We start from the raw sequence: 27,778 nt of genomic DNA, 5'->3' as shown, positions 1-27,778 counted from the left end.
GAAGAAGTAAGTGAGGTGTAGCTTAAGTTTAGTATTCTTTGCCAAGAATCTAATCCAAGAATTCTCTAAGGGTCTAATCAGCTCCGTACCTTGGTTTTAGAATGAAGGAGGTCTGGTATCTCTCTCTCAGGACTCGCTTTCCCGGCAACCCGCAAGGGTAGCCTGGAAACACTTGAGCTGGATTTCTCGGCAGGAGAAAACACATTGTCTCTCAGTGCGTCAGCTGGAGGGTCGGTTTCCTCCCGCGCTTGCTGCTGCAGGGCGCGTAAGGCAAGTAGATAGTCGATCTGCTCCAAACCACTGTGTCTTTGCCTAGGCAAGTGTGGGCATACTTATACCTTGAAGGTGCGCCGAGTTTGTCGTAAGGTTTGACATAGTAACGTCATTAGAGACTCAATTCTCTGAAAACTCCATGAGTTCTTGTATAAATCAAAATTCAAGCAGGGGAAAGTCCCTAGCTGCTGAAGGTGGGTTTTTCCAAGAAATCGTTGTGGATTTTCTGAACTAGTGGAAGTAGCCCTGCCGTATTTGGGCTGCAAGGCTCAGTTTAAATATGGTTATGATTTCTATGCCTATGTAAGGATATGGTGAATTATACCTATATTAAGGCATGAATCGGGAAAATTGTACTATGGTCCTAAAATGATCCATAACAAACTGTCTCCAGTGTCCACGTCATGGACGCAGCAGTCAGTGACACTGGGAGTCAGGGAGAATGGATCAGAGAATTGCAGTTTTAGTTTTTGGGCATCAGGGCACCTTTCTCATCTCAACTAAGGGTCCAGGACTGATGGGACACGACTTGGGAGTACAGGACTCACTCAGGCGGGGTTCATGTGTGGATTCAAGATGGAGGAAGCCTTTGGTGTCTCTGTGGCTCTGAGCAGGAGGCCTTCAGTCTACCTTTAGTGTCACGCTGGTAGTCCTGGGTGCAGGTGACACGGCTGTGGATTAACAGCAGGGCTGGCCTCTGAGGGCTCAAGGCAGGCTCCAGGTAGCAAACCAGTCCTTCGAGGTTCAGCGAGGCAGTTTGGCAGAGTATGCAGCAGGTCACAGCAGCAGGCAGTCCTCTGAGGGCTCAAGGCAGCTCCAGGTAGCAAACCAGTCCTTCGAGGTACAGCGAGGCAGTTTGGCAGAGTATGCAGCAGGTCACAGCAGCAGGCAGTCCTCTGAGGGCTCAAGGCAGCTCCAGGCAGCAAAGCAGTCCTTCCAGGTGCAGCGAGGCAGTCTTGCAGAGTATGCAGCAGGTCACAGCAGCAGGCAGTCCTCTGAGAGTCCTTCTAGGTACAGCGAGGCAGTCTAGCAGAGCTTGCAGCAGGTCACAGCTGCAGGCAGTCCTCTGAGGGTCCTTCCAGGTGCAGCGAGGCAGTCTTGCAGAGTATGCAGCAGGTCACAGCAGCAGGCAGTCCTCTGAGAGAGAAGAATGGGGCTGAGGGCCCTAATTTTTATACCTGGTTCCCTTCCTCTGGAAGGTGGTTGAAGCTTTTAGAGAGTTGTTTAGAAGTGCATTGAACTTTCTGACTCCCCTGCCCTGGGTCCAAGAGGTTGCAATGACAATGTGGAGGTGATAAGTCATTTGTGTGACGGCAGAGCACAGCCTGTTCATCTGCAAGTGGGGCTGTCCTAAAGAGAGGAGTCTGTCCATAGAGAGGAGCATGTCCATTAGAGGGGTCTGACCACACAGAAAAATCTGTCCATAGAGAGGAGTCTGTCCGTAGGGAGGTGTCTATCCATAGAAAGGGGTCTGAGAGGAGAGTGTCAAAAAGAAAGTCTTTCCATAGAGAGGAGTCTGTCAATAAGAAGGAGTTTGTCCGTAGAGAGGGGTCGGTCCATGGAGAGGTGTCTGATTGTAAAGTTGTCTGTGCATAGAGAAGAGATTGCCCATAGTGAGAAGTCTGTCCAAAGAAAGGGGTCTGTTCATAGTTAGGAGTCTGTCCCTAGAAAGGAGTCCATTCCATCGAGATGGGTCTATTCTATAGAGAGGAGTCTGTCCATAGAGAGGAGTCTGTCCTCTCAATGGACAGACTCCTCTCCGGACAGACTCCTCTCTATAGAATAGACTCCTCTCTACGAACAGACTCATATTTATGAACAGACTCCTCTCTATGGACAGACTCCTTTCTATGGACAGACTGCTCTCTATGGACAGACTCCTCTCTATGGACAGACTCCTCTCTATGGACAGACTCCTTTCTTTGGACAGACTCCTCTCTATGGACAAACTCCTCTGTATGAACAGACTCTGCTCTATGGACAGACTTCTCGCTATGGACAGACTCTTTTCTATGGATAGACCCCTCTCTAAGGGCAGCCTCCTCTCTACGGACAGAGTCCTCAGTCTTTCGATAGAAAGTGGTTTGTCCATAGACAGGAGTCTGTCCATAGAGATGAGTCTCAACATAGAAAGGGGTTTGTCCGTTGGGAGAAGTCTGTCCATAAAGAGGGTCTGTCTATAGTTGGGAGTCTGTTCGTAGTGCGGAGTCTGTCTGTAGAGGATATTTTATACAGTGATATAAGTGACAACAATATTTGTTCCTGATATTTTTGTACTCACCATTATAAGTGTAGGATATCTTTGACATCGATATTTATGTCTCAATATTTTATATTTCAATATTCAATATTTTTGTATCACGATATTTCCAGAGGCGATATTTGGTCAGCGATAGAACACGAGCGTGTTGCTTGTATTGGATGGACGCGGCATATATCACTAACAGATATTTGTTAGCTCTTAGGAGACACCTGTGCATGCAGGGGGGGTGGGATACTGTGCAAACTTTCACCGATCGAGAACGATATCTGCCCGCTGTCACATCCTACGCCATTTCACAGCTCCTTGGAAATGAAATACCAGTATTTGTAAAGCGCACAGCTACCTCCGAAGGGGTGTCCCGGTGCTGCGGGATGTCCCGAAGATTAAGCAAGCTATTGCCCAGAGTCACATAGCGCTGGCCTGACCTGCGGCCGGTACCTGGGAATCGAACTGTGAAACCCGTGGTCTGGAGTCAGGAACCCTGGCCTCTGTGCCACACCTCTTCCTTGGAGAGCAAGAGGTCCTACAGAGGCACTACTAGTTCATGCTACTGTCACCGGGCATCCACCAATGACACCCCCCACGTGAGCCACTGCTCCCTGCATCTGCAGCACAGCGCCACCACTGTCCTCCCGCCAACACTGCATCCGCAGCACAGCGCTACCACTGTCCTCCTGACAACACTGCATCCGCAGCACAGCGCTACCACTGTCCTCCTGCCAACACTGCATCCGTAGCACAGCGCCACCACTGTCCTCCTGCCAACACTGCATCCGTAGCACAGCGCCTCCACTGTCCTCCTGCCAGCACTGCATCCGCAGCACAGCGCTACCACTGTCCTCCTGACAACACTGCATCCGCAGCACAGCGCTACCACTGTCCTCCTGCCAACACTGCATCCGTAGCACAGCGCCACCACTGTCCTCCTGCCAACACTGCATCCGTAGCACAGCGCCTCCACTGTCCTCCTGCCAGCACTGCATCCGCAGCACAGCGCTACCACTGTCCTCCTGACAACACTGCATCCGCAGCACAGCGCCACCACTGTCCTCCTGCCAACACTGCATCCGTAGCACAGCGCCTCCACTGTCCTCCTGCCAGCACTGCATCCGTAGCACAGCGCCTCCACTGTCCTCCTGCCAGCACTGCATCCGTAGCACAGCGCCTCCACTGTCCTCCTGCCAGCACTGCATCCGCAGCACAGCGCCACCACTGCCCTCCTGCCAGCACTGCATCCACAGCACAGCGCCACCACTGCCCTCCTGCCAGCACTGCATCCGCAGCACAGCGCTACCACTGTCCTCCTGACAACACTGCATCCGCAGCACAGCGCTACCACTGTCCTCCTGCCAACACTGCATCCGTAGCACAGCGCCACCACTGTCCTCCTGCCAACACTGCATCCGTAGCACAGCGCCTCCACTGTCCTCCTGCCAGCACTGCATCCGCAGCACAGCGCCACCACTGCCCTCCTGCCAGCACTGCATCCACAGCACAGCGCCACCACTGTCCTCCTGCCAGCACTGCATCCGCAGTCTCTCTCAGCACCCTGTCGTACAGCTGCCCCACATCTGCAGGCGGCCCCCCTGAACACTACAACTCATGCTGTCTGCCAACCCCCCTACTTCCACAGCACACTGTTGTGGCCCCTCGTCGCTGCCGAGGAGCTGATGCTTCTGTTCTGTAAGAGCATCGCAGTCTCCCCCAGCACCCTGTGAGCACAGCTGCCCCACATCTGTGGTGCCCCCTCACACTACACCCTCTGCTGTCTGCCTCCATTACTGCTGAGGAGCTGATGCTTCTTTTATGTCGGAGAGCATCACAGAGCCCGTAGGAGGGACAGACGGATGAGCACAAGAGCACCCACCCGTCGGGGGAAGTGCTGGGAGTCAGGCGCGCAACACCCATTGGACTCACCGGGCTTCAGCCCCCCCCCCCCGTCGTGTGTGACAGCCCAGGATGAGACAGATCCCGGGCACACACACAGCCACACCCAAACGTTTCACAGGTCTTTAAAAGACCATTTGAATGCTAATTAGGCCTTGCTGTTGTTTCACCCCTTGTTGGAGGCCCTGCAGCTCCACTCTGCCTACTGATCAAAGGTTCAGCCCCCCTCCGAAATGTTTTCTTATTCCCCCCCCCGAAATTTGGGTCTAGTTGCGCCTCTGCTGGGAATAATTCCGTGTTAACACTCCTCTGCCTTTTCAGCCCCTCCCACGGCTGCAGGGCCATTGAATGCATGCAGCGTTGAAATGAATGACTGCAGGTTACTCAAAGGACTCGGACATGTGCATTAACCGACTGAGCTACCTCCCATGGTTTCTGTCCTGAATGCTGCACTTGGATCTCAGCAGCAGGCAGGGAACAGTTTGCACCCGCACTTCCTGGAAGTGTCACCGGGGCCCACGAGCCAGGGTCGCACTTACATTCTGAGGAGCACTGCACAAGGAGGAGGGGTAATATTTTACATGTCAAATGAACCAGCTGAAAGCTCTGACGGGGTTATATGCGTCGAGGCACTTAAAAGAACAACTTCCTCCTGTTATGACCTCTCCCCCTCGAGCCTCCGGCCTCACTCGCTTGTATTTAACTGTAACGAGATATCAGGAACCGGGCCAATGATACGTCTTCCATTAGAAGCCTCCATTCGGTAGAACAAACCTCGCTCGCATCTTCGATAGGGACATTAAAGCGAAGTACGAGAGGGTCTGTCTCAAATGTAGCGCCTTGAAACGCTGAACAGCTGGGAGTGTAGAGGGGCAGGAAACATGGCCTAAATAGATGGAGGCAACAAACCCACTATCATGGGTAACATTTGAAGAGAGAATTTGTTGTTTCTGAAAACTGATCAGATCTTTCTTTATAATCTGAACCTTTTGTCTCTGGAGATAAGTTCACCCTTTGCTGAATGAATCACAAACCCAGAAACGGATTATCCGAGTCAGACTCATAGACTTAGGCCTGATTTAAATGTTGGCGATGAGCATTCTCAGTTGTGACGTTGAGTTCTCACCGCCAAAATTACGGCTGAACGATGACTTATAAAGCGGGTCGACCCTAGTTTAACCGCGGTGGAGACTTGTCTGTCTCCTCTGTGGACAGACAGCTCGGGCAGGCATGCACATTAAAAAGACAAATACTGTGTTTATTACCAAATATCAACGTCTCAAGTGACGTGTACAAGCATCAAGACAGGAATGAGAAACAATATCCGGGACAGGAACTTTGGTGAAAAATGTTACATTCCAACAAAACAACATTTCATAGTAATCCCATAACAGTCCCGAGGTCGGGGTTATTCTATAAAAACGGAACCCACCTGCAGGTGAAGAGCAATGACCCTCGACCTCAAATCCGCTACTTTGGGTCAGAAGTTTATCAGCACAGCCGAGCTACGGAAAGCACCTCTATAGGGTGAGACCTAGTGGAGGTAAATGAATACTTATCCAGGAGCCAACATTACGAGTTAAACATTGACAATGAGGAGTGCTTATGTAATCTAATTACATATATAAAGAGGGATTACTCACCCATCCTGGCAAATTCACACTTGTGCCGTCTATCCCTTATCTTATGTCCGCACTCCAAAATATCAACACCTGAAAAGTACCCAATATGAGATGTTGGTCTATTTTTCAATATACTATTTTATTTTGTGAATAAACACCTCGTCCCACAGGGACCTCTGACGAAAACATCTCTCTGTGTGCATCACACCCCGTGTAAATATACTAATGGCTGCAAGAACTGCTAAAGTTGTGAATTCACCATTCACACCGCAGCAGAGGGTCTCCAGCATAAAAAGTGTATTAATATATTTATGAATATGTCTATTTAACTCCGCCTCTGCCAGTCTGAGAACTCCCCCCATGAGATTCCTTTATAAACAGGCCGTGGTCGGATGTGTGAGGTGGGATGTGTCTCTAGAGGGGAGTAAGTCAAGGACGGGAAGGAAATGAAGATAAACTGAAGTTGTGACGCCCCTGTCTGTGCTCTGCTTTACTCCTCTCCATGTCTCTTCTGTCCTGCAGGTTGGAGCGCTGCTCCCTCACCGGTTCATGCTGCGAAGACCTCACCTCTGTCCTGGAAACAAACACATCTCTCACAGAGCTCGACCTGCGCTACAATGAAGAGCTGGGAGACGCTGGAGTGAGGAAGTTGTGTGAAGGCTTCAAACATCCAAACTGCAAACTACAGAAGCTGAGGTACAGAGCTGAGCAGGTCTTATCACGTCATTGATTTCTAAATATACATCGTGGGTGGGGCTCACACTTATATTTAAAAAATGCCTTGAAATGTTTACATGATTGTCTCTTTTCTGTTAATGTTGTGAGAAAAGCTCCCATTAATAACATTTGTGAACTAAGTCAGGTTTGTGAAGTGGGGGTACCCAAACCCCAAAGAAGCCCCTGTCATGGTGCCGAGGGGCACTTTTTAAAGTCTGTTTCTCGGGTATTTGGGATAAAATGAAAGAGGCCTTAACCAGAGGGCAGGTCTGTTCCTTCCAGTGAGGGCGCCTACCCACCAGTCTCCCTGCTGTTAACAGACCTGCTGCTGGATACGAGGCCAAGGAATTGCAGCTATAAGATAAAAGGCAGAGCAGGCTGCACAATGGGGCAACTGTAAGATGAAAGGTAGAGTGGGCTGTAGAGAGGGGCTAGTGTAAGATGAAAAGTAGAGCAGGCTACAGAGAAGGCAGCTGTAAGATGAAATGTAGAGCAGGCTGCTGTGAAGGGCAGCTGTAAGATGAAATGCAGAGCAGGCTACCGGGAGGGACAACTGTAAGTTGAAAGGTAGAGCAGTCTACAACAAAGGCAGCTGTAAGATGAAATGTAGAGCAGGCTGCTGTGAAGGGCAGCTGTAAGATGAAAGGTAGAGCAGACTACAAAGAAGGCAGCTGTAAGATGAAAGAAGAAACAGACTGCGGAGAGGGCAGTTGTAAGATGAAAGGTAGAGCAGGCTACAACAAAGGCAGCTGTAAGATGAAATGTAGAGCGGGCCACAGAAAAGGTAACTGTAAGATGAAAGGTAGAGCAGGCTGCATACAGGGGCAGCTGTAAAATGAAGAGTAGAGCATGCTGCAGAGAGGGGCAGCTGTACAATGAAAGGAGGAGCAGTCTGCAGAGAGGGGAAGTGGTAAGATGAAAGGTAGAGCAGGCTGCAGAGAGCGGCAGCTGTAAAATGAAGAGTAGAGCGGACTGCACAGAGGGGCAGCTATAAGATGAATGGTAGAACAGGCTGCGGAGAGGATTATCTGTGAGATGAAAGACGTAGCAGGCTGCAGAAAGTGGTTCACAGTATGCCTAGCCAGCAGAGCTGCTGAGGTTCATGGTGTGCTTAGACAGCAGAGCTGCTGAGATTCATGGTTGCTTAGACAGCAGAGCTGCTGAGGTTCATGGTGTGCTTAGACAGCAGAGCTGCTGAGGTTCATGGTGTGCTTAGACAGCAGAGCTGCTGAGGTTCATGGTGTGCTTAGACAGCAGAGCTGCTGAGATTCATGGTGTGCTTAGACAGCAGAGCTGCTGAGGTTCATGGTGTGCTTAGACAGCAGAGCTCCTGAGGTTCATGGTGTGCTTAGACAGCAGAGCTGCTGAGATTCATGGTTGCTTAGACAGCAGAGCTGCTGAGGTTCATGGTGTGCTTAGACAGCAGAGCTGCTGAGGTTCATGGTGTGCTTAGACAGCAGAGCTGCTGAGATTCATGGTGTGCTTAGACAGCAGAGCTGCTGAGGTTCACAGTGTGCTTAGACAGCAGAGCTGCTGAGGTTCACAGTGTGCTTAGACAGCAGAGCTGCTGAGGTTCATGGTGTGCTTAGACAGCAGAGCTGCTGAGGTCCATGGTGTGCTTAGACTGCAGAGCTGCTGAGGTTCACTCTGTGCTTAGACAGCAGAGCTGCTGAGGTTCACGGTGTGCTTAGACAGAAGAGCTGCTGAGGTTCACAGTGTGCTTAGACAGCAGAGCTGCTGAGATTCAATCTGTACTTAGACAGCAGAGCTGCTGAGGTTCATGGTGTGCTTAGACAGCAGAGCTGCTGAGGTTCATGGTGTGCTTAGACAGAAGAGCTGCTGAGGTTCATGGTGTGCTTAGACAGCAGAGCTGCTGAGGTCCATGAGGTGCTTAGACAGCAGAGCTGCTGAGGTCCATGAGGTGCTTAGACAGCAGAGCTGCTGAGGTTCATGGTGTGCTTAGACAGCAGAGCTGCAGAGGTTCACTGTATGCTTAGACAGCAGAGCTGCTGAGGTTCACTCTGTGCTTAGACAGCAGAGCTGCTGAGGTTCACTCTGTGCTTAGACAGCAGAGCTGCTGAGGTTCACTGTGTGCTTAGACAGCAGAGCTGCTGAGGTTCACGGTGTGCTTAGACAGCAGAGCTGCTGAGGTTCATGGTGTGCTTAGACAGCAGAGCTGCTGAGGTTCACTGTGTGCTTAGACAGCAGAGCTGCTGAGGTTCATGGTGTGCTTAGACAGCAGTGCTTCTGAGGTTCACGGTGTGCTTAGACAGCAGAGCTGCTGAGGTTCATGGTGTGCTTAGACAGCAGAGCTGCTGAGGTTCATGGTGTGCTTAGACAGCAGAGCTGCTGAGGTTCATGGTGTGTGCTTAGAAAGCAGCGCTACTGAGGTTCACAGTATGCTTAGACAGCAGAGCTGCTGAGGTTCATGGTGTGTGCTTAGACAGCAGAGCTGCTGAGGTTCATGGTGTGTGCTTAGACAGCAGAGCTGCTGAGGTTCACGGTGTGCTTAGACAGCAGAGCTGCTGAGGTTCACGGTGTGCTTAGACAGCAGAGCTGCTGAGGTTCACTCTGTGCGTAGACAGTAGAGCTGCTGAGGTTCATGGTGTGCTTAGACAGTAGAGCTCCTGAGGTTCATGGTGTGCTTAGACAGTAGAGCTCCTGAGGTTCACAGTGTGCTCAAACAGCAGAGCTGCTGAGGTTCACTGTGTGCTTAGACAGTAGCGCTGCTGAGGTTCATGGTGTGCTTAGACAGCAGAGCTGCTGAGGTTCACGGTGTGCTTAGACTGCAGAGCTGCTGAGGTTCACTGTGTGCTTAGACTGCAGAGCTGCTGAGGTTCACAATGTGCTTAGACAGCAGAGCTGCTGAGGTTCATGGTGTGTGCTTAGACTGCAGAGCTGCTGAGGTTCACAATGTGCTTAGACAGCAGAGCTGCTGAGGTTCACAATGTGCTTAGACAGCAGAGCTGCTGAGGTTCATGGTGTGTGCTTAGACTGCAGAGCTGCTGAGGTTCATGGTGTGCTTAGACAGCAGAGCTGCTGAGGTTCACGGTGTGCTTAGACAGCAGAGCTGCTGAGGTTCACGCTGTGCTTAGACAGCAGCGCTGCTGAGATTAGCACATAGGACAGGAGGCATCTTTGTATATTCTCTCGTTAGCTGACCTATTATCACTCAATGTAATTCCTTTAAAGAGGAAGAAGCACCCCTGCCAATGCTTCTCTTCACCTGGAGGCGACAAAGATAAACACAGAAGAAGGACCACTCAACCACGTCCTGGTACGGCGTCATATCATGCTTGGAGTTTAATGTATCAGGACTAGACTCGGCCCTCATCAAAAATAGGAATAATTAGAATTATTTGCCCTCCCATGCAAGGCTTAAAAGAAAATGAAATGGCACAGGCAGGGTTGATAGGTCTGGCCTCGGATGGTATTGCAATAGTAATTTTCTTTTGCCATAATTTGACATTACATTTATTTATTTTTTAAATCCTTCAGAGATGTAGCTGTTTTACTAATGATGTTTTTTAAATAGCAGGCCTTTATTTTGGGAAACAGAGTTCACAACGCAACCGTTACAACGCATGCATTTACCCCGCATCCTATTGCAATGAAAAAGTTGTGAAGCAGTGGGGAGAAGGTGTTAGACTTAACTCCAACACCTTCCCTACTGTTGCACACACTGGAGTTGGAATAGAAAATTAATCTATTCCAACTTCCAGCGCTCCCCCAACAGCAAGTCGGGGTAATGTTTGGCGTTGCAACGGCTTGCGGGGTAACGTCACATAACCATTTAATTTATGTCATGAATTTCAATATTATTGGTGAATGAGACAAGATTACATCGCCATCTCATCTCTTCAGTCTCTGTCGGGGGGGGCTCCGAGGCTGAAGGACTGGACTTTTAACAGTACCAGCGGTGCCAGGGAACAACACCTATAACCTTCATGGGATACCTGTTTCGGCGCACAAACTACAGAGACACGGGACACTTCCTTCGGCGTCAAAGATTCAAGGTTTTATTACTGCAGGGAACACAGAAGTCACAACAAGTACAACACGTGCAACTTGGGGAGACTGCTTCAAATTGGTTCTGTGGAGTCGCTCCTTTTATACAGAATTTACTCATAGGACAACATGGTACACAAAAGTTTACAACCTGGTTCCCATAATTATCCCCCAGAGGGGTCGCTTTGGTCACTTTGGTACACATAAGGTCCGGAACATAAGTGCGGAAACATTTGGCGGTTCCCAACTGTAAAAACCCATCTTCCCAACATTAGTGAATTCCAATCGGCAGTAAAACAGATCAAAATAGGGACAAAGCCAGGTGCAGAGGAAGATGGAGACAGTGGGCGATTGGAAAGGGTGTAAAAGGGGAGGTATCGGGAAACACGAGATACAGGCATCAAAGGGACGTGCCTAATGAGATGCACGGCTGAGACAATTAATCGGCACGGCAAGATGAGCCTCGAGCGGGGCCATCTGCCTTACAGTATCATCCCCCTCATCGTAAAAGATATTTACAAAGAACATGTGTCTTCCACAAATATCCTGAGAGTCCCAGGGTGACGAAGCGGACAGTGTCCGTTCGCTGGCTACTTGAGGGCAAGAGACAAAATGGATGCCGTATCTAAGATGGAACCCGTGGGTACAGATGAAAAACCCACATATCAAACGAACGGTTTAAGTTTAGCACAGCGAAACTGCGCACACTTACTAAACTCATCATTTGCGGTTCTTAGATACCAGACTCGACCATATTCGTGCGAGTCGAAAACATCACTTAAAATTGTCACGGAACCTCAGACGCTCCTTTTGCCCTCATGTAGGCAAGCACTAGTCGGAATCATATTCGATGTTCATCAGACCCTCGAGATGTTGCTGCAGCATAGCTCTGTCCAATCGAGACCCTTTGGTAACAGGTGGCTGTCTCATACACGTTGTAGCACAGAGGCCACATAAGGCAGGACCGCACTGCACGCAAAGGCAACACGTGAACAGGAACGCTACAACGACTCCAATGATCGTCAGAATTTTCCAACCCCAAGTCGACATCAGGCCCCAAAACCATCCAAGTAGCGTCCAATCCCCTACATCCACGTGTATGGATTCAGAGATTTTATGCAACTTCGAGATGGCTTGATAGACAGTCGGAGCGTTATCAGGAATAAAAATACAGCAGCTCGAATGGATCACCTTACATACCCCACCTCGATCTGCTAAGATCACGTCTAAAACCATACGGTTTTGTAACGTCATAAGTCTATCCGCCTGAAGTTCTGTGGTGATATTACCAAGGGCACTGGCAGTAATATTAGCTGTCGATTCTACCACTCGAGTCAACTGTCTTAGGTTCCTACTATTAACCATAGGTCCCCAAAATGGGAGGAAACCCTTGAAAAAGTCTCCTGCCTCTTGACCGGCAGTATCCTCTTCGCTAATTACGCCTCTCACAACTCTAGTTTTGTGATAATCTGCATTTACAGTAAATGTCGGAGGCAACAAGTTTGCGATAAAACATGAGCCCATGAAGTCAGAGGGCAACCATGCATACGCACGATCATGACAAATAAAGTATGTACCCTTGGCAGCCAAAAATACAGGGGACGAGACCATTGGCAATATATAATTTTCAGTGCAAGCACTCTCTCCAAGTCGGGCTTTCGATCTACGGCCGCGACCTATTAAACAAAAATTACCAATGTGGGGTACGACCCATATCGGAGGCGAGTTTTTAAGCTGTTTTTCACCAGTGAACACACTATATTCGCCTCTACTTAGGACCCTATAGGCTTGTACCTCTTCTTCAGGGATAAGTGAGGGATCATAGATATCGCTATCTAGATCCTCTATTGCTATAGACAAAGATTTTTGGTACGAGGTAGGACCAGAGTAGGGGGAACGTGGTTCTCGAATGGGGTGGAAACCCAGTGCGCTTCGAAACATTGTTTGAAATGCTCGAGCAGACCCTTGGGAGCTATACGGTAACACCAGATATGGAATTCCCTTATCCGTAGTATGTGGCATCAACCCACACACCCAACAATTAGTAGTGTTAACCACTAACTGATGCTGATGAAGGAGCTGAATAAAGGAATTGTTGCGGAATTCTGCACGTCTAGCCTGCTCGTGTTCAGGTAAGATGTGAAAAGAATGAGGAGAAACAGTGGAGGTGAGTTTAAGGTCAGGGGTAGGAGTAGGTATAGTAGAAGGTAAGAAGTAAGACATTGTGTAATACATCCCACCCGCTAATAACGCAGAACCAGTCACAAACAGTACGAATATTTGGAACACAAAACATTTGGTACGACTGAGTTGTTGCAGCTTGAATCTTTGTGCTTGAGCTCTTTCCAAGTCCATCAGCTTCGAAAATGCCATTCCCTATGACCGTCCGCAACGTTTCTTGACGCACTTCGTTCTGTGTAGCAATAGTCAATTTCTAGGAGTTCCCAGAAATCGACGGTCTTTAACCTAGCGTCAAGACCTACTAACCAGGAGAAAGTACACGCGCGGCCCTACGGTCTTTATTTCACAAATATATATATATATGAAAACAATGTCTCTCAGCTGTGGAAACAAAAAAATGTAAGGAACAAAGCTCAATGAATATGTACAAAATAATTACAATAAAATGAGTGTTCAAACTGATCATGGAAAATGGGATAATGCACTTGTCAAGGGACAGAACGGGTTTTTTATTAGTCTTTAGTGCTGGATCTCAAAAAATATCGGGTTTTCCCAGGACGTGTCTGTTCGTTAAACAAAAGATTCGTCGAAGGGACAACACCCTTTTGATCAGCTGAATGTTTTGGTCTTGAGTCTTCTGATGACAAGTGTTCAATAATGCCTTTTTGCTGCACTGAGGATTCTCCGATAGGTTGTGCGTCGCTGAAAGGTACAAACGCTGACAATCCTTCGGTTTCAGTTGATGCAATGCCTTTCCTCACCCACGAGTCTGCTGGCAACGGGATGGGGACTTTCTTGGTATGGGTGGCATGCACCCAATTCTTCCGCCCCTCGAGACGAACTGCAGTTCTCGTGGCAAGGAGGACCTGATAGGGTCCAGTGAACCTGGGATCCAAATTGTTCTTGCGCGAAAAGTTACGCGTTACCACCCAATCTCCGGGCTGGAGCTGGTGGCCTGGACCCTCCGTCTGTGTCGGCAATGCTTCGTGAACCTGTTGGTGAATTAACCTCAGTTTAGCAGTCAAGTCATAAAGATAATCGATCAACATTGGATACTCAAGATCACAAAAGGCACTCGGTCTAGGGACCCCCCAAACATTGGCAGGACGACCGAACACTATTTCATAGGGACTGAGCCCTACTCGGGAGTGTACAGTTGCCCTTGTTGACAGTAATGCTAAGGGTAAAGCGTCAGGCCACGAAAGACCTGTCGTAGCCTGAATCTTTGCTAGTTTTAGTTTAAGGGTGCCATTGTACCCTTCAACCAAACCAGCTGACTGAGGATGATTGGCACTATGGAATTTTTGATTAATTCCAAGGCCCTTGCACACACTCTTCATCACACTCCCCACAAACTCACTTCCGTTATCTGACCACACAATTCTAGGCATTCCATACCGAGGGAAATATTCCTTCAGTAGGATTTTCGCAGTGGACAAGGCAGTATTGTCTTTGAGAGGATAGGCCTCAATCCATCGGGAGAATGCGCAAACAACAACTAGAACGTATTTCAGGTTATTGCATCGCTCCATATGGATGAAGTCCAATTGGATCACCTCAAAGGGACATGAAGGGGGAGCAAAACTACCAGGAGGAGTTGGGGTTCCCTTACCAGGATTGTACAACATGCATACCATACAATTCTTAACCAAGCGTTCAGCACATTTCGTAATACCATCATTCTTCCACACAGGAAACAGCAATTTACAGATACCTTTCGCGCTAATATGTGCTAACCCATGTGCCATAGTCACAACAGCCAGCACATATGCATCAGGCAACATCCATCTTTTATGTTCCGATAAGTCAATCCAACAACCATTCGCATCCAACTTTCCCGTACTCTCTTTCCACTTCGCCTTTTCAGTCTCGGTGACCTCATTCTGAATTGCTTTCACACTCTCGATAGTGTTTTCACACATACTTGATTCTGCAGGCCACCTAACCGAACTAGTCACATACATTCGAGTGCTAAGGTTCCGGGCAGTCTCCTTAGCAGTCTCATCCGCAAACGCATTTCCATGACCCACATCGTCCGTTACTTTCTGATGTGCGCTACATTTGATTATGGCCACCTGTTTAGGCAATGTGAGTGCATCTAAAAGATCATTTACAAGCTGTCCATGTTGAATCTTCGTACCATGTGACGTAAGGAATCCTCTCTCTCTCCACAGTCGTCCAAAACTATGTGCCACACCAAACGCATACTGGCTATCTGTAAACACATTCACCCGTTTATCTTTAGACAACACACACGCTCTCGTCAAAGCAATTAACTCAGCAGCCTGAGCCGAATTCTGACTTAACCTTGCGTTTTCCACAATCGTTCTCAATGTAACTACAGCATACGCAGTTGTCACATCACCATTCGGTAACTTAAAACAAGAACCATCCACATACAAAGTACCATCGGGATCTGTCAATGGAGTATCTTTTAGGTCAATGCGACCCTTGGTTTCCTCTTCAGTTTTGAGATAGCAGTCATGTACTGCTTCACCACTTGATTCTGCGTCGATCGGCAGCAATGTTGCTGGATTTAACACATTACATCGTTTTATCCGTATGTGACTGGCCAATAACGTCAATTCATATCCAGACAATCTTGCACTTGTCAGATGTTGAGATTTCGTTCGGTTTAATAGAGTGTCGACTGCATGCGGAACCATTACCGTGAGCATATTATCCATGACTAGACCTGCGGACTGTCGAATGGACGCCGCAGCTGCCGCTGTTGCCCTTAAGCAACTTGGCAAAGCTCTTGCTACTGGGTCTAAAGTCGAAGAAAAGTAGGCACATGGGCGTTGCTTACCACCAAAAGGCTGTGTCAAAACACTCAACGCGCAACCATCCCTCTCGTGAACGTATAGTGTAAACGGCTTACTGTAGTCAGGAGTACCCAACACAGGAGCCGAACACAACGCATCACGTAATTCCGAAAAACTTTTCTGACATTCTTCAGACCAAGGTACTGGGGATGAAACATCCTTGCACGTAAGGGCTATCAATGGTTTCGCTAACAATGAAAAATTTGGAATCCATTGTCTGCAGTAGGACGTAATACCTAAAAAGGCGCGAACATCTCTCTGGGTTTTTGGCACAGTCATTCGGGAAATCGCTGCAATTCTCTCTGGGGTCAACCTTCTCCCTTCTTTTGACAATAAGTGACCTAGATAGGTAACTTCTTGACAACAATACTGTAGCTTTGAAGGCGACACCTTGTGGTGTAAGTTATGTAGATAGTGCAACAATGATACTGTAGTTGTTTTGCAAATAACTTCTGTATCAGCTGCCACTAAAAGATCGTCAACGTATTGAATCAAAGCTGCACCTTTAGGTAATACAAAGGCATCAAGCTGACCTTTCAGTGCTTGGCTGTAGATTGATGGACTCTCACAGTAGCCCTGTGGAGCTCGTTTTAGCCTAAAACTGCGACCACCTAATGAAAATCCGAATAGGTCTCTGCTTTCCTCTGCAATCGGGATGCTAAAGAAAGCATTCTTTAAATCGATCACTGTGAACCAGGAGGCAGATGCCGGAATCATTGTTAGTAAAGCCGTAATGTCGGGAACCACAGGAAATTGTGGAACCACTATTTTGTTTACCTCTCTCAAATCTATAACGAAACGGTACACAGGAGGTTTAGTTGGGTCAGTTCGTTTCAGAATTGGCAATACAGGGCTATTACACACGTTTCCACGAGTTTCTTCAACAACATCTTTTCCAATGAGATCATGAACGATTGCTAACAGCGCTCGTTCGCCCTCAAGAGAAATACGATATTGAGGTAAACGCGGTAATCGCGCATTTGGTTTCAATTGAATCACATAGGGTGGAATGTCTAAGAGGCCCACGTCATTGGGACCTGTGGCCCATAGAGACGCAGGGAGGGAACTCAATTCCGGTGGGAATTTATCAACCGATAAATACATGGGAGAGATCACTCTCCGTCTCAATGTAAGCTCCACTCCTTCGGGGGAACAATACAATGTTGCATATAATCGTTTCAACAAATCCAGGCCCAAAAGATTTTCACCACAACCTGTGGATAGAATCAGTGGAGCTGTTAGCTCACGGGGTCCAATCATAAGAGGCAAAGGGTTAGAGACTGGGTTACTAACAGGGGCGCCAGAGAATCCGACGGAAACGTTCGTTAAGCCAGACAAAGGTGCGCCAGGGAGTTTTGAATGCATGATGGAACTTTTCGTCGCACCAGTGTCTAACAGAAAAGGCTCAACTACACCCGATGTAGCCACTGCAACGTAAGGCCCACTCTGATCGACCGGAACTGACACTACTCCCTCTCTTTGTCGTTGGCTGTCCTAGTAATGGTCATTTACAACAGTTTCATGCTCTACGTAATAATCATCCACATTATACTGTGCAGATCGAACTGACCCCGTATTTCGCTGGTCAAAACAATTATTTGCATCCGATTGATTTTGATAACGATCACTCTGATTGTGGGATGAACCACGACCTCTACCACGTGGTGCCTGTTGGGGACCACCGCCACGATTTCCACGTGCTGGCACACCATTCAGACGGTCCCGTAAGGCAAGACAATCATATTTTAGGTGTCCCTCTTTCCTACAATATGCGCACTGATTATACCCAAGTGAAGATCTGTAATCAAAGTTGTCAGAGCGCGGCTGTGTTCTATCGAGCTGTGCTCGCGGCCGATACTGCTGTTGTGAATCATTTTGGTTTGATCGTGGAGGGTATGCTTGCTGCAACAAAACCTTTGTTTTGAGCTCCTTAGTTTTCTTTTCTACACGATCACTTTCTTCCTTTTCCCTATTCTCATAATACTGGGCCGTTGCTAGTATTTGCGCAGGGGTTGAAACTGCCCACGCACTTTCTGAATTCTTTAGTTTGTTGCTTAGTTCAGGCAGCAAATTCGACACGAATTTGTCAACGAATAACCGCTGACCTCCCTCAGCGCCCATGTCCTGGCCGCTGTGGTCGACAAACGCTTCCTCAAACCTTGTAAAGAAATCTGAGACACTCTCGTCTTTCTTCTGCTTACAAGCTGATAACTTATCCCAGTTCACCTTCATCGCTGGCATGAGAGTTTTCATGAGCGTAATTATTTTCTGAGGCAAATCCAAGATCAACTGTTCAGGTTTAGCCCCACCGACTTGTACTGCATCAGCTGCTAGCAGTGCAGCCCAATCACCCCCTAATTCAGCTGCATGATTGGCTTGACGAATTTTGGCCCAAACTGGTTGCGGTACAACATTGCCAAACAACATGTCAATGTCGGCAATATTCATAATAGAAGCTTCTATCAGTTGTGATAACTCCTTATAATAACCAGCCGGATTTTTACGCGGATCGGGTAAGGATTGCTTCACTTGCAAAACTTCCGATCGTTTCCATGGAAGATGTATCCATACTCTTCGAAAATGCGGTAGCACCGCAGGGTTCGCATTAGGATCTCCAGGCACCCACAGTGGCGGGACTTCTCTCATAGGATACTGACCAGGAACCGCTTTCCAGTTCTCAGTGGTATCATCTAATGACACCCGAGAATCTGCTGTGGATCTGAATGCTAATAAGCGTTCCACGGCACGTCGTACATGGTCTCCTATAATCATACCGTTCGAAAAGTGACTCTGAAGTTCAATTATGTCGGACGGTACATTATCTACATCATCATTGTACCACTCTTCCCTCAAAAAGTTACACATCTCCTCAAATACGAATCTCTGCGTAGGCTCATTAAACTGAGAAAACGTATCAAAGACTACACGTGGAGTGTAATTAGCAGGATGTCTTATCCACCTACGTGCCATTGTTACTAACGTCTCTTTCTCCCTACCACTAGGGATCTGACTCCGTCTCTGAGGAGTTTCAGATGAATCAGACGAAAATAACGGACCAGAAAGAGGTGAATAAAGGGTAGCAACAGAGTTAGGAACATGCTTACGAACAGAAGGAGAAAGAAAAACAGGGGCAACAACACTGGAGGTGAAGGAAGGCATAGTAGGAACGGACAAGATAGTTGGAGTAGCAGAAACAACAGTCTGCGAAGGTACAGGAGCAGTAGGAACAAGAACAGGTGGTGGAACAAACGTAGGATTAACAGCGGGCTGGCCCGCAGCCGCTGGAGCAACAAGAGGAACAACAGGAGGAGCTATAGGAGGAGCTACAGGAGCAGTAGCACCCTGTACATAAGGAGGTGGTGATTTCATCAAGTATGATAACAAGGAATCCTCCTTCAAATCTTCTTCTTTCTTTTCTAGATTATTCGGTAAAACTGGGTAACATTTATCTATTTTCATGTGATGTAATCTAGTAGCGATTTCCATATCTTTTTCTTCTTTGTCCTGTTTACATTCTCGTATAGTTTGCATTATCGGAACGAACCCTTGCTTTTGATCCTTTTTAAGTTGTTTGATTTCTTTCTGCTTGGCCTCTTTACGCCATATCCGAAAGGAATCAAACATAGCTGGCCTAGCTTTCTTTAAGAATAATTTAGCCTCAAGATTATCTAAAATCGAAAGTTCAAAAGTTCCGTGTGGTGGCCATCTAAGGTCACCGTCTTTCTTTGTATAGCGGACCCAGTAATCATTATAGATTATAGGACCCACACCATGTCGACTATAAAGATCATGTATCGGAGTTCCAACTGGAGGTATCGGACATGAGTCCTCCAACCGGGAATCCGTTGCGCAACATTTGAAAATACGAAACAAATCACTATGGCTAGGCATCGTGCACACTAACCTAGTATCAAACTTCAAGGATTACCGAAGCAATAAAACCTCGTGTAAGTCAAAACCCTCGGTTTTTGGCAATTGCAACTGTCAAATAATACTAAGAACCAATACTAAGAACCATCAATGCAATGGAACCATGCAATACAACAAAGCCTTAAGGCTATCACAAAAGCTCGGAGAGCTAACCACAAAGCCTGAGGAGGCTATTACAAAGCTCAGTGAGCTATTACCACAAAGCCTTAAAGGCTAACCACAAAGCTTTCAAAAGCTAGAACAACCACTAAGGACTGGGAGCGACCCACAAATACTTAACTCAGAACTTCAATGGCGTCACCAGGAAGGCCCGTCTATCGTCTCGCTTGTACATAAGGTCTACGCCGGGCGTCGAAGACAGGTCGACAGTCAGGGCATCGGTCCGTCGCAGCCGTCAGGAGGCGGGAATCTTCGCAGGGAAAAACTTCGGGCCACTTATTTCGATAACGGGATTGATGAAGCGGGGTGCACCTTCCCTCGGAGATTTCACACGAAGTTCCTCACAATCATCAGGCTTTGGACCGGACCGGTACCGCTGAAGTCGCCCCACGTTGGGCGCCAACTGAAGGACTGGACTTTTAACAGTACCAGCGGTGCCAGGGAACAACACCTATAACCTTCATGGGATACCTGTTTCGGCGCACAAACTACAGAGACACGGGACACTTCCTTCGGCGTCAAAGATTCAAGGTTTTATTACTGCAGGGAACACAGAAGTCACAACAAGTACAACACGTGCAACTTGGGGAGACTGCTTCAAATTGGTTCTGTGGAGTCGCTCCTTTTATACAGAATTTACTCATAGGACAACATGGTACACAAAAGTTTACAACCTGGTTCCCATAATTATCCCCCAGAGGGGTCGCTTTGGTCACTTTGGTACACATAAGGTCCGGAACATAAGTGCGGAAACATTTGGCGGTTCCCAACTGTAAAAACCCATCTTCCCAACATTAGTGAATTCCAATCGGCAGTAAAACAGATCAAAATAGGGACAAAGCCAGGTGCAGAGGAAGATGGAGACAGTGGGAGATTGGAAAGGGTGTAAAAGGGGAGGTATCGGGAAACACGAGATACAGGCATCAAAGGGACGTGCCTAATGAGATGCACGGCTGAGACAATTAACCGGCACGGCAAGATGAGCCTCGAGCGGGGCCATCTGCCTTACAGTATCATCCCCCTCATCGTAAAAGATATTTACAAAGAACATGTGTCTTCCACAAATATCCTGAGAGTCCCAGGGTGACGAAGCGGACAGTGTCCGTTCGCTGGCTACTTGAGGGCAAGAGACAAAATGGATGCCGTATCTAAGATGGAACCCGTGGGTACAGATGAAAAACCCACATATCAAACGAACGGTTTAAGTTTAGCACAGCGAAACTGCGCACACTTACTAAACTCATCTTTTGCGGTTCATAGATACCAGACTCGACCATATTCGTGCGAGTCGAAAACATCACTTAAAATTGTCACGGAACCTCAAGGCCCTCTTCATTCTCTGGGGGGGCTCGGTGGCCCTCTTCCTTCTCTGCGAGGGGCTCCGGGCCCTCTTCATTTCCCGGGGGGGGGGGGGCTCTGAGGCCCTCTTCATTCTCTGGGGGGCTCCGAGGCCCCCTTCATTCTCTGCGGGGGGCGCCGAGGCCCTCTTCATTCTCTGGGGGTGGTCTGGGGGGAACGCATCATAGTGAAGGGACACGTACAAATTTTTTTCAGTGCATCTTCTCTCTCTGCTGTTGGACAGATCTCCTCAGGTGCAGAGGATCACAGGTGTGTATTGCACTCAGTTCTAGTCTTCAGTGCATCTTCTCTCTTCTGCTGTTGGACAGATCTCCTCGGGTGTAGAGGATCACAGGTGTGTATTGCACTCAGTTCTGTCTTCAGTGCATCTTCTCTATTCTGCTTTAGGACAGATCTCCTCAGGTGCAGAGGATCACAGGTGTGTATTGCACTCAGTTCTTGTCTTCAGTGCATCTTCTCTCACTCTGCTGTTGGACAGATCTCCTCAGGTGCAGAGGATCACAGGCGTGTATTGCACTCAGTTCTTGTCTTCAGTGCATCTTCTCTCACTCTGCTGTTGGACAGATCTCCTCAGGTGCAGAGGATCACAGGTGTGTATTGCACTCAGTTCTTGTCTTCAGTGCATCTTCTCTCTTCTGCTGTTGGGCAGATCTCCTCAGCTGCAGAGGATCACAGGTGTGTATTGCACTCAGTTCTTGTCTTCGGTGCATCTTCTCTCACTGCTGTTGGACAGATCTCCTCGGTGCAGAGGATCACAGGTGTGTATTGCACTCAGTTCTTGTCTTCAGTTCATCTTCTCTCTTCTGCTGTAGGACAGATCTTCTCAGGTGCAGAGGATCACAGGTGTGTATTGCACTCAGTTCTTGTCTTTAGTGCATCTTCTCTCTTCTGCTGTTGGATAGATCTCCTCAGGTGCAGAGGATCACAAGTGTGTATTGCACTCAGTTATTGTCTTCTGTGCATCTTCTCTTCTGCTGTTGGACAGATCTCCTCAGGTGCAGAGGATCACAGGTGTGTATTGCACTCAGTTCTTGTCTTCAGTGCATCTTCTCTCACTCTGCTGTTGGACAGATCTCCTCAGGTGCAGAGGATCACAGGTGTGTATTGCACTCAGTTCTAGTCTTCAGTGCATCTTCTCTCTTCTGCTGTTTGGCAGATCTCCTCAGGTGCAGAGGATCACAGGTGTGTATTGCACCCAGTTCTAGTCTTCAGTGCATCTTCTCTCTCTGCTGTTGGACAGATCTCCTCAGGTGCAGAGGATCACAGGTGTGTATTGCACTCAGTTCTTGTCTTCGGTGCATCTTCTCTCACTCTGCTGTTGGACAGAGCTCCTCAGGTGCAGAGGATCACAGGTGTGTATTGCACTCAGTTCTTTTCTTCAGTGCATCTTCTCTCACTCTGCTGTTGGACAGATCTCCTTGGGTGCAGAGGATCACAGGTGTGTATTGCACTCAGTTCTAGTCTTCAGTGCATATTCTCTCACTCTGCTGTTGGACAGATCTCCTCAGGTGCAGAGGATCACAGGTGTGTATTACACTCAGTTCTTTTCTTCAGTGCATCTTCTCTCACTCTGCTGTTGGACAGATCTCCTCAGGTGCAGAGGATCACAGGTGTGTATTGCACTCAGTTCTTTTCTTCAGTGCATCTTCTCTCTCTGCTGTTGGACAGATCTCCTCAGGTGCAGAGGGTCACAGGTGTGTATTGCACTCAGTTCTTGTCTTCAGTGCACCTTCTCTCTTCTGCTGTTGGACAGATCTCCTCAGGTGCAGAGGATCACAGGTGTGTATTGCACTCAGTTCTTGTCTTCAGTGCATCTTCTCTCACTCTGCTGTTGGACAGATCTCCTCGGGTGCAGAGGATCACAGGTGTGTATTGCACTCAGTTCTAGTCTTCAGTGCATCTTCTCTGTTCTGCTGTTGGACAGATCTCCTCGGGTGCAGAGGATCACAGGTGTGTATTGCACTCAGTTCTAGTCTTCAGTGCATCTTCTCTCACTCTGCTGTTGGACAGATCTCCTCAGGTGCAGAGGATCACAGGTGTGTATTGCACTCAGTTCTAGTCTTCAGTGCATCTTCTCTCTCTGCTGTTGGACAGATCTCCTCAGGTGCAGAGGATCACAGGTGTGTATTGCACCCAGTTCTAGTCTTCAGTGCATCTTCTCTCTCTGCTGTTGGACAGATCTCCTCAGGTGCAGAGGATCACAGGTGTGTATTGCACTCAGTTCTTGTCTTCGGTGCATCTTCTCTCACTCTGCTGTTGGACAGATCTCCTCAGGTGCAGAGGATCACAGGTGTGTATTACACTCAGTTCTTTTCTTCAGTGCATCTTCTCTCACTCTGCTGTTGGACAGATCTCCTCAGGTGCAGAGGATCACAGGTGTGTATTGCACTCAGTTCTTTTCTTCAGTGCATCTTCTCTCTCTGCTGTTGGACAGATCTCCTCAGGTGCAGAGGGTCACAGGTGTGTATTGCACTCAGTTCTTGTCTTCAGTGCACCTTCTCTCTTCTGCTGTTGGACAGATCTCCTCAGGTGCAGAGGATCACATGTGTGTATTGCACTCAGTTCTTGTCTTCAGTGCATCTTCTCTCACTCTGCTGTTGGACAGATCTCCTCGGGTGCAGAGGATCACAGGTGTGTATTGCACTCAGTTCTAGTCTTCAGTGCATCTTCTCTCTTCTGCTGTTGGACAGATCTCCTCGGGTGCAGAGGATCACAGGTGTGTATTGCACTCAGTTCTAGTCTTCAGTGCATCTTCTCTCAATGCTGTTGGACAGATCTCCTCAGATGCAGAGGATCACAGGTATGTATTGCACTCAGTTCTTGTCTTCAGTGCATCTTCTCTCACTCTGCTGTTGGACAGATCTCCTCGGGTGCAGAGGATCACAGGTGTGTATTGCACTCAGTTCTAGTCTTCAGTGCATCTTCTCTCAATGGTGTTGGACAGATCTCCTCAGATGCAGAGGATCACAGGTGTGTATTGCACTCAGTTCTAGTATTCAGTGAGTATTCAGTGTATCTTCTCTCTTCTGCTGTCGCACAGATCTCCTCGGGTGCAGAGGATCACAGGTGTGTATTCCACTCAGTTCTAGTCTTCAGTGCATCTTCTCTCTCTGCTGTTGGACAGTTCTCCTCAGGTGCAGAGGATCACAGGTGTGTATTGCACTCAGTTCTTGTCTTCAGTGCATCTTCTCTCACTCTGCTGTTGGACAGATCTCCTCTGGTGCAGAGGATCACAGGTGTGTATTGCACTCAGTTCTAGTCTTCAGTGCATCTTCTCTCTTCTGCTGTTGGACAGATCTCCTCGGGTGCAGAGGATCACAGGTGTGTATTCCACTCAGTTCTAGTCTTCAGTGCATCTTCTCTCAATGCTGTTGGACAGATCTCCTCAGATGCAGAGGATCACAGGTGTGTATTGCACTCAGTTCTTGTCTTCAGTGCATCTTCTCTCACTCTGCTGTTGGACAGATCTCCTCGGGTGCAGAGGATCACAGGTGTGTATTGTACTCAGTTCTTGTCTTCGGTGCATCTTCTCTCACTCTGCTGTTGGACAGATCTCCTCAGGTGCAGAGGATCACAGGTGTGTATTGCACTCAGTTCTTGTCTTCAGTGCATCTTCTCTCTCTGCTGTTGGACAGATCTCCTCAGGTGCAGAGCATCACAGGTGTGTATTCCACTCAGTTCTAGTCTTCAGTGCATCTTCTCTCTCTGCTGTTGGACAGTTCTCCTCAGGTGCAGAGGATCACAGGTGTGTATTGCACTCAGTTCTTGTCTTCAGTGCATCTTCTCTCACTCTGCTGTTGGACAGATCTCCTCGGGTGCAGAGGATCACAGGTGTGTATTGCACTCAGTTCTAGTCTTCAGTGCATCTTCTCTCTTCTGCTGTTGGACACATCTCCTCGGGTGCAGAGGATCACAGGTGTGTATTGCACTCAGTTCTTGTCTTCGGTGCATCTTCTCTCACTCTGCTGTTGGACAGATCTCCTCAGGTGCAGAGGATCACAGGTGTGTATTGCACTCAGTTCTTGTCTTCGGTGCATCTTCTCTCACTCTGCTGTTGGACAGATCTCCTCAGGTGCAGAGGATCACAGGTGTGTATTGCACTCAGTTCTTGTCTTCGGTGCATCTTCTCTCACTCTGCTGTTGGACAGATCTCCTCAGGTGCAGAGGATCACAGGTGTGTATTGCACTCAGTTCTAGTCTTCAGTGCATCTTCTCTCTGCTGTTGGACAGATCTCCTCAGGTGCAGAGGATCACAAGTGTGTATTGTACTCAGTTCTAGTCTTCAGTGCATCTTTTCTCTGCTGTTGGACAGATCTCTTCAGGTGCTGAGGATCACAGGTGTGTATTGCACTCAGTTCTAGTCTTCAGTGCATCTTCTCTCACTCTGCTCTTGGACAGATCTTCTCAGGTGCAGAGGATCACAGGTGTGTATTGCACTCAGTTCTTGTCTTCGGTGCATCTTCTCTCACTCTGCTGTTGGACAGATCTCCTCAGGTGCAGAGGATCACAGGTGTGTATTGCACTCAGTTCTAGTCTTCAGTGCATCTTCTCTCTGCTGTTGGACAGATCTCCTCAGGTGCAGAGGATCACAAGTGTGTATTGTACTCAGTTCTAGTCTTCAGTGCATCTTTTCTCTGCTGTTGGACAGATCTCTTCAGGTGCTGAGGATCACAGGTGTGTATTGCACTCAGTTCTAGTCTTCAGTGCATCTTCTCTCACTCTGCTCTTGGACAGATCTTCTCAGGTGCAGAGGATGACAGGTGTGTATTGCACTCAGTTCTAGTCTTCAGTGCATCTTCTCTCTTCTGCTGTTGGACAGATCTCCTCAGGTGCAGAGGATCACAGGTGTGTATTACACTCAGTTCTTGTCTTCAATGCATCTTCTCACTCTGCTGTTGGACAGATCTCCCCAGGTGCAGAGGATCACAGGTGTGTATTGCACTCAGTTCTAGTCTCCAGTGCATCTTCTCTCTTCTGCTGTTGGACAGATCTCCTCGGGTGCAGAGGATCACAGGTGTGTATTCCACTCAGTTCTAGTCTTCAGTGCATCTTCTTTCTTCTGCTGTTGGACAGATCTCCTCAGGTGCAGAGGATCACAGGTGTGTATTGCACTCAGTTCATAATTTACACTGTGCCACTGGCATGGGCAGAATTTACAGGGGATTATGTACATAGGACAGGGCGACATTGGCCACTGTCAGGAATAAGCACTTGGTAGAACTAGCACTTAGAACATATAATACTTGTAGCACCAAATAGCAAATGTAGCACACAACCAGCAACCACTGGTAAAAGGTAAGTACCACCTACGTAATCCTAACCACCTCAGGCATATGTCACGCAGGGAACCATGAACTCACTAGTATAACCCATACTAGATAAAACAACCACCTAAGCATAAACCATATCTAGAGGTATCAGAACACAGGGTGCACAAAACATACTACACACAGTACATTTCCTAACACCGAAAGCATTAGCACATGAATCATAATAGGGTCCATGTTCCACCACTGCACCTAAACGTAGCGGCTGCCCACTACTTGCTGGGCAGCTGAGGTACAAGAACAGGGCCTAAACGCTGCAGCTGGCACTAAGTGCTGTGCAGCTGTGGAAGGCAAAAGTAGGGGCGAAGGAGGGCGACTCACTCCTGAGTCCAAAGTACATGTCCCTAGAAAGAAAACCTAAACGGCGCAGCAGCCCACTACTTGCTGGGCCGCTGTGAAGCAAACTGTGACCGGGGCCCTCACTGGCCCTTAGGACAGAACTGCTCCACAGGTTTGGAAGCCTCTAGGCTCTAAAAACAAATAGGGGCCCTGGGGCAAAACTGCGCCAACTGATGCAGCCCGTGGGCTCGAAAGAAATGAACAACTGTGTCCCTTGGAGCCTCTCAGGCTCTACATACAAAAATGACTGTGGGACAACGTGGGAGCAAAAACAAATGCCCCCGTGTGCGTGGAGCCTCGTGGGCTCTAGAAATATACTGCCCCCTTTGAGCCTCGTGGGCTTGAGAAACAATGCTGCCCCCTGGGGGAGGGGGGGGGCGGCCCGCTGCAACCTGGGGCCGCTCTACCCTCTTAGACACCCCGAAATTAAGCTAGCACCACTGGGGGACGGGGGGGGGGCAGGGCACCGGCAATGTGCCCCGATGCCCAAAGGAACACAGGGGCCATCGGTGGAGCCTTCGCGGCTCTAAAACTATGGGGAACGAACGTTGGAGCGGCCCACTGTCAGACGGGGCCGCTCGGACCTGGCACCTTGCTCCCTCCAGGAGCGGCAGCGCTTCTCTCTTCCTTGGTGGCGGCCCCGGGGCTCTCCATAACTCACCGGAGCCCCGGGCCGCGAGAGGCCATCTCTCGGCAGGCTGCTTATTCCTCCGGCCAGAGCAGGACCCTTAGCCAATCACAGCTCGGCGGCAGGTTGGACTTCCCTCCAAAAACGGAAGTCCCACCCAGCGTCAGGCACTACGGCAGGATTGGATGTAAAACACCTAATGCGCCTCTTGTGGACCGTTTTCATCGAAAAGATCATACCGAAATGGATCTACAATGGAC

General features: G+C 48.5%; 1 protein-coding gene across 1 annotated transcript in view; it reads left to right on the top strand.

The window, feature by feature from the left end:
• LOC144774155 (NACHT, LRR and PYD domains-containing protein 12-like) overlaps positions 1–27,778 on the top strand; it is a 721,917-nt gene that overhangs the window by 635,590 nt on the left and 58,549 nt on the right. Inside the window, exon 7 of the mRNA XM_078659171.1 lies at positions 6,568–6,741. Within this exon, the coding sequence (XP_078515297.1) occupies positions 6,568–6,741 (174 nt within the window). The remainder of the gene's footprint in view (positions 1–6,567; positions 6,742–27,778) is intronic.

Source organism: Lissotriton helveticus, chromosome 8 (genome assembly GCF_964261635.1).
Source record: "Lissotriton helveticus chromosome 8, aLisHel1.1, whole genome shotgun sequence".
Classification (NCBI taxonomy): domain Eukaryota; kingdom Metazoa; phylum Chordata; class Amphibia; order Caudata; family Salamandridae; genus Lissotriton; species Lissotriton helveticus.
This window is presented reverse-complemented; position numbering and strand designations above follow the sequence as displayed.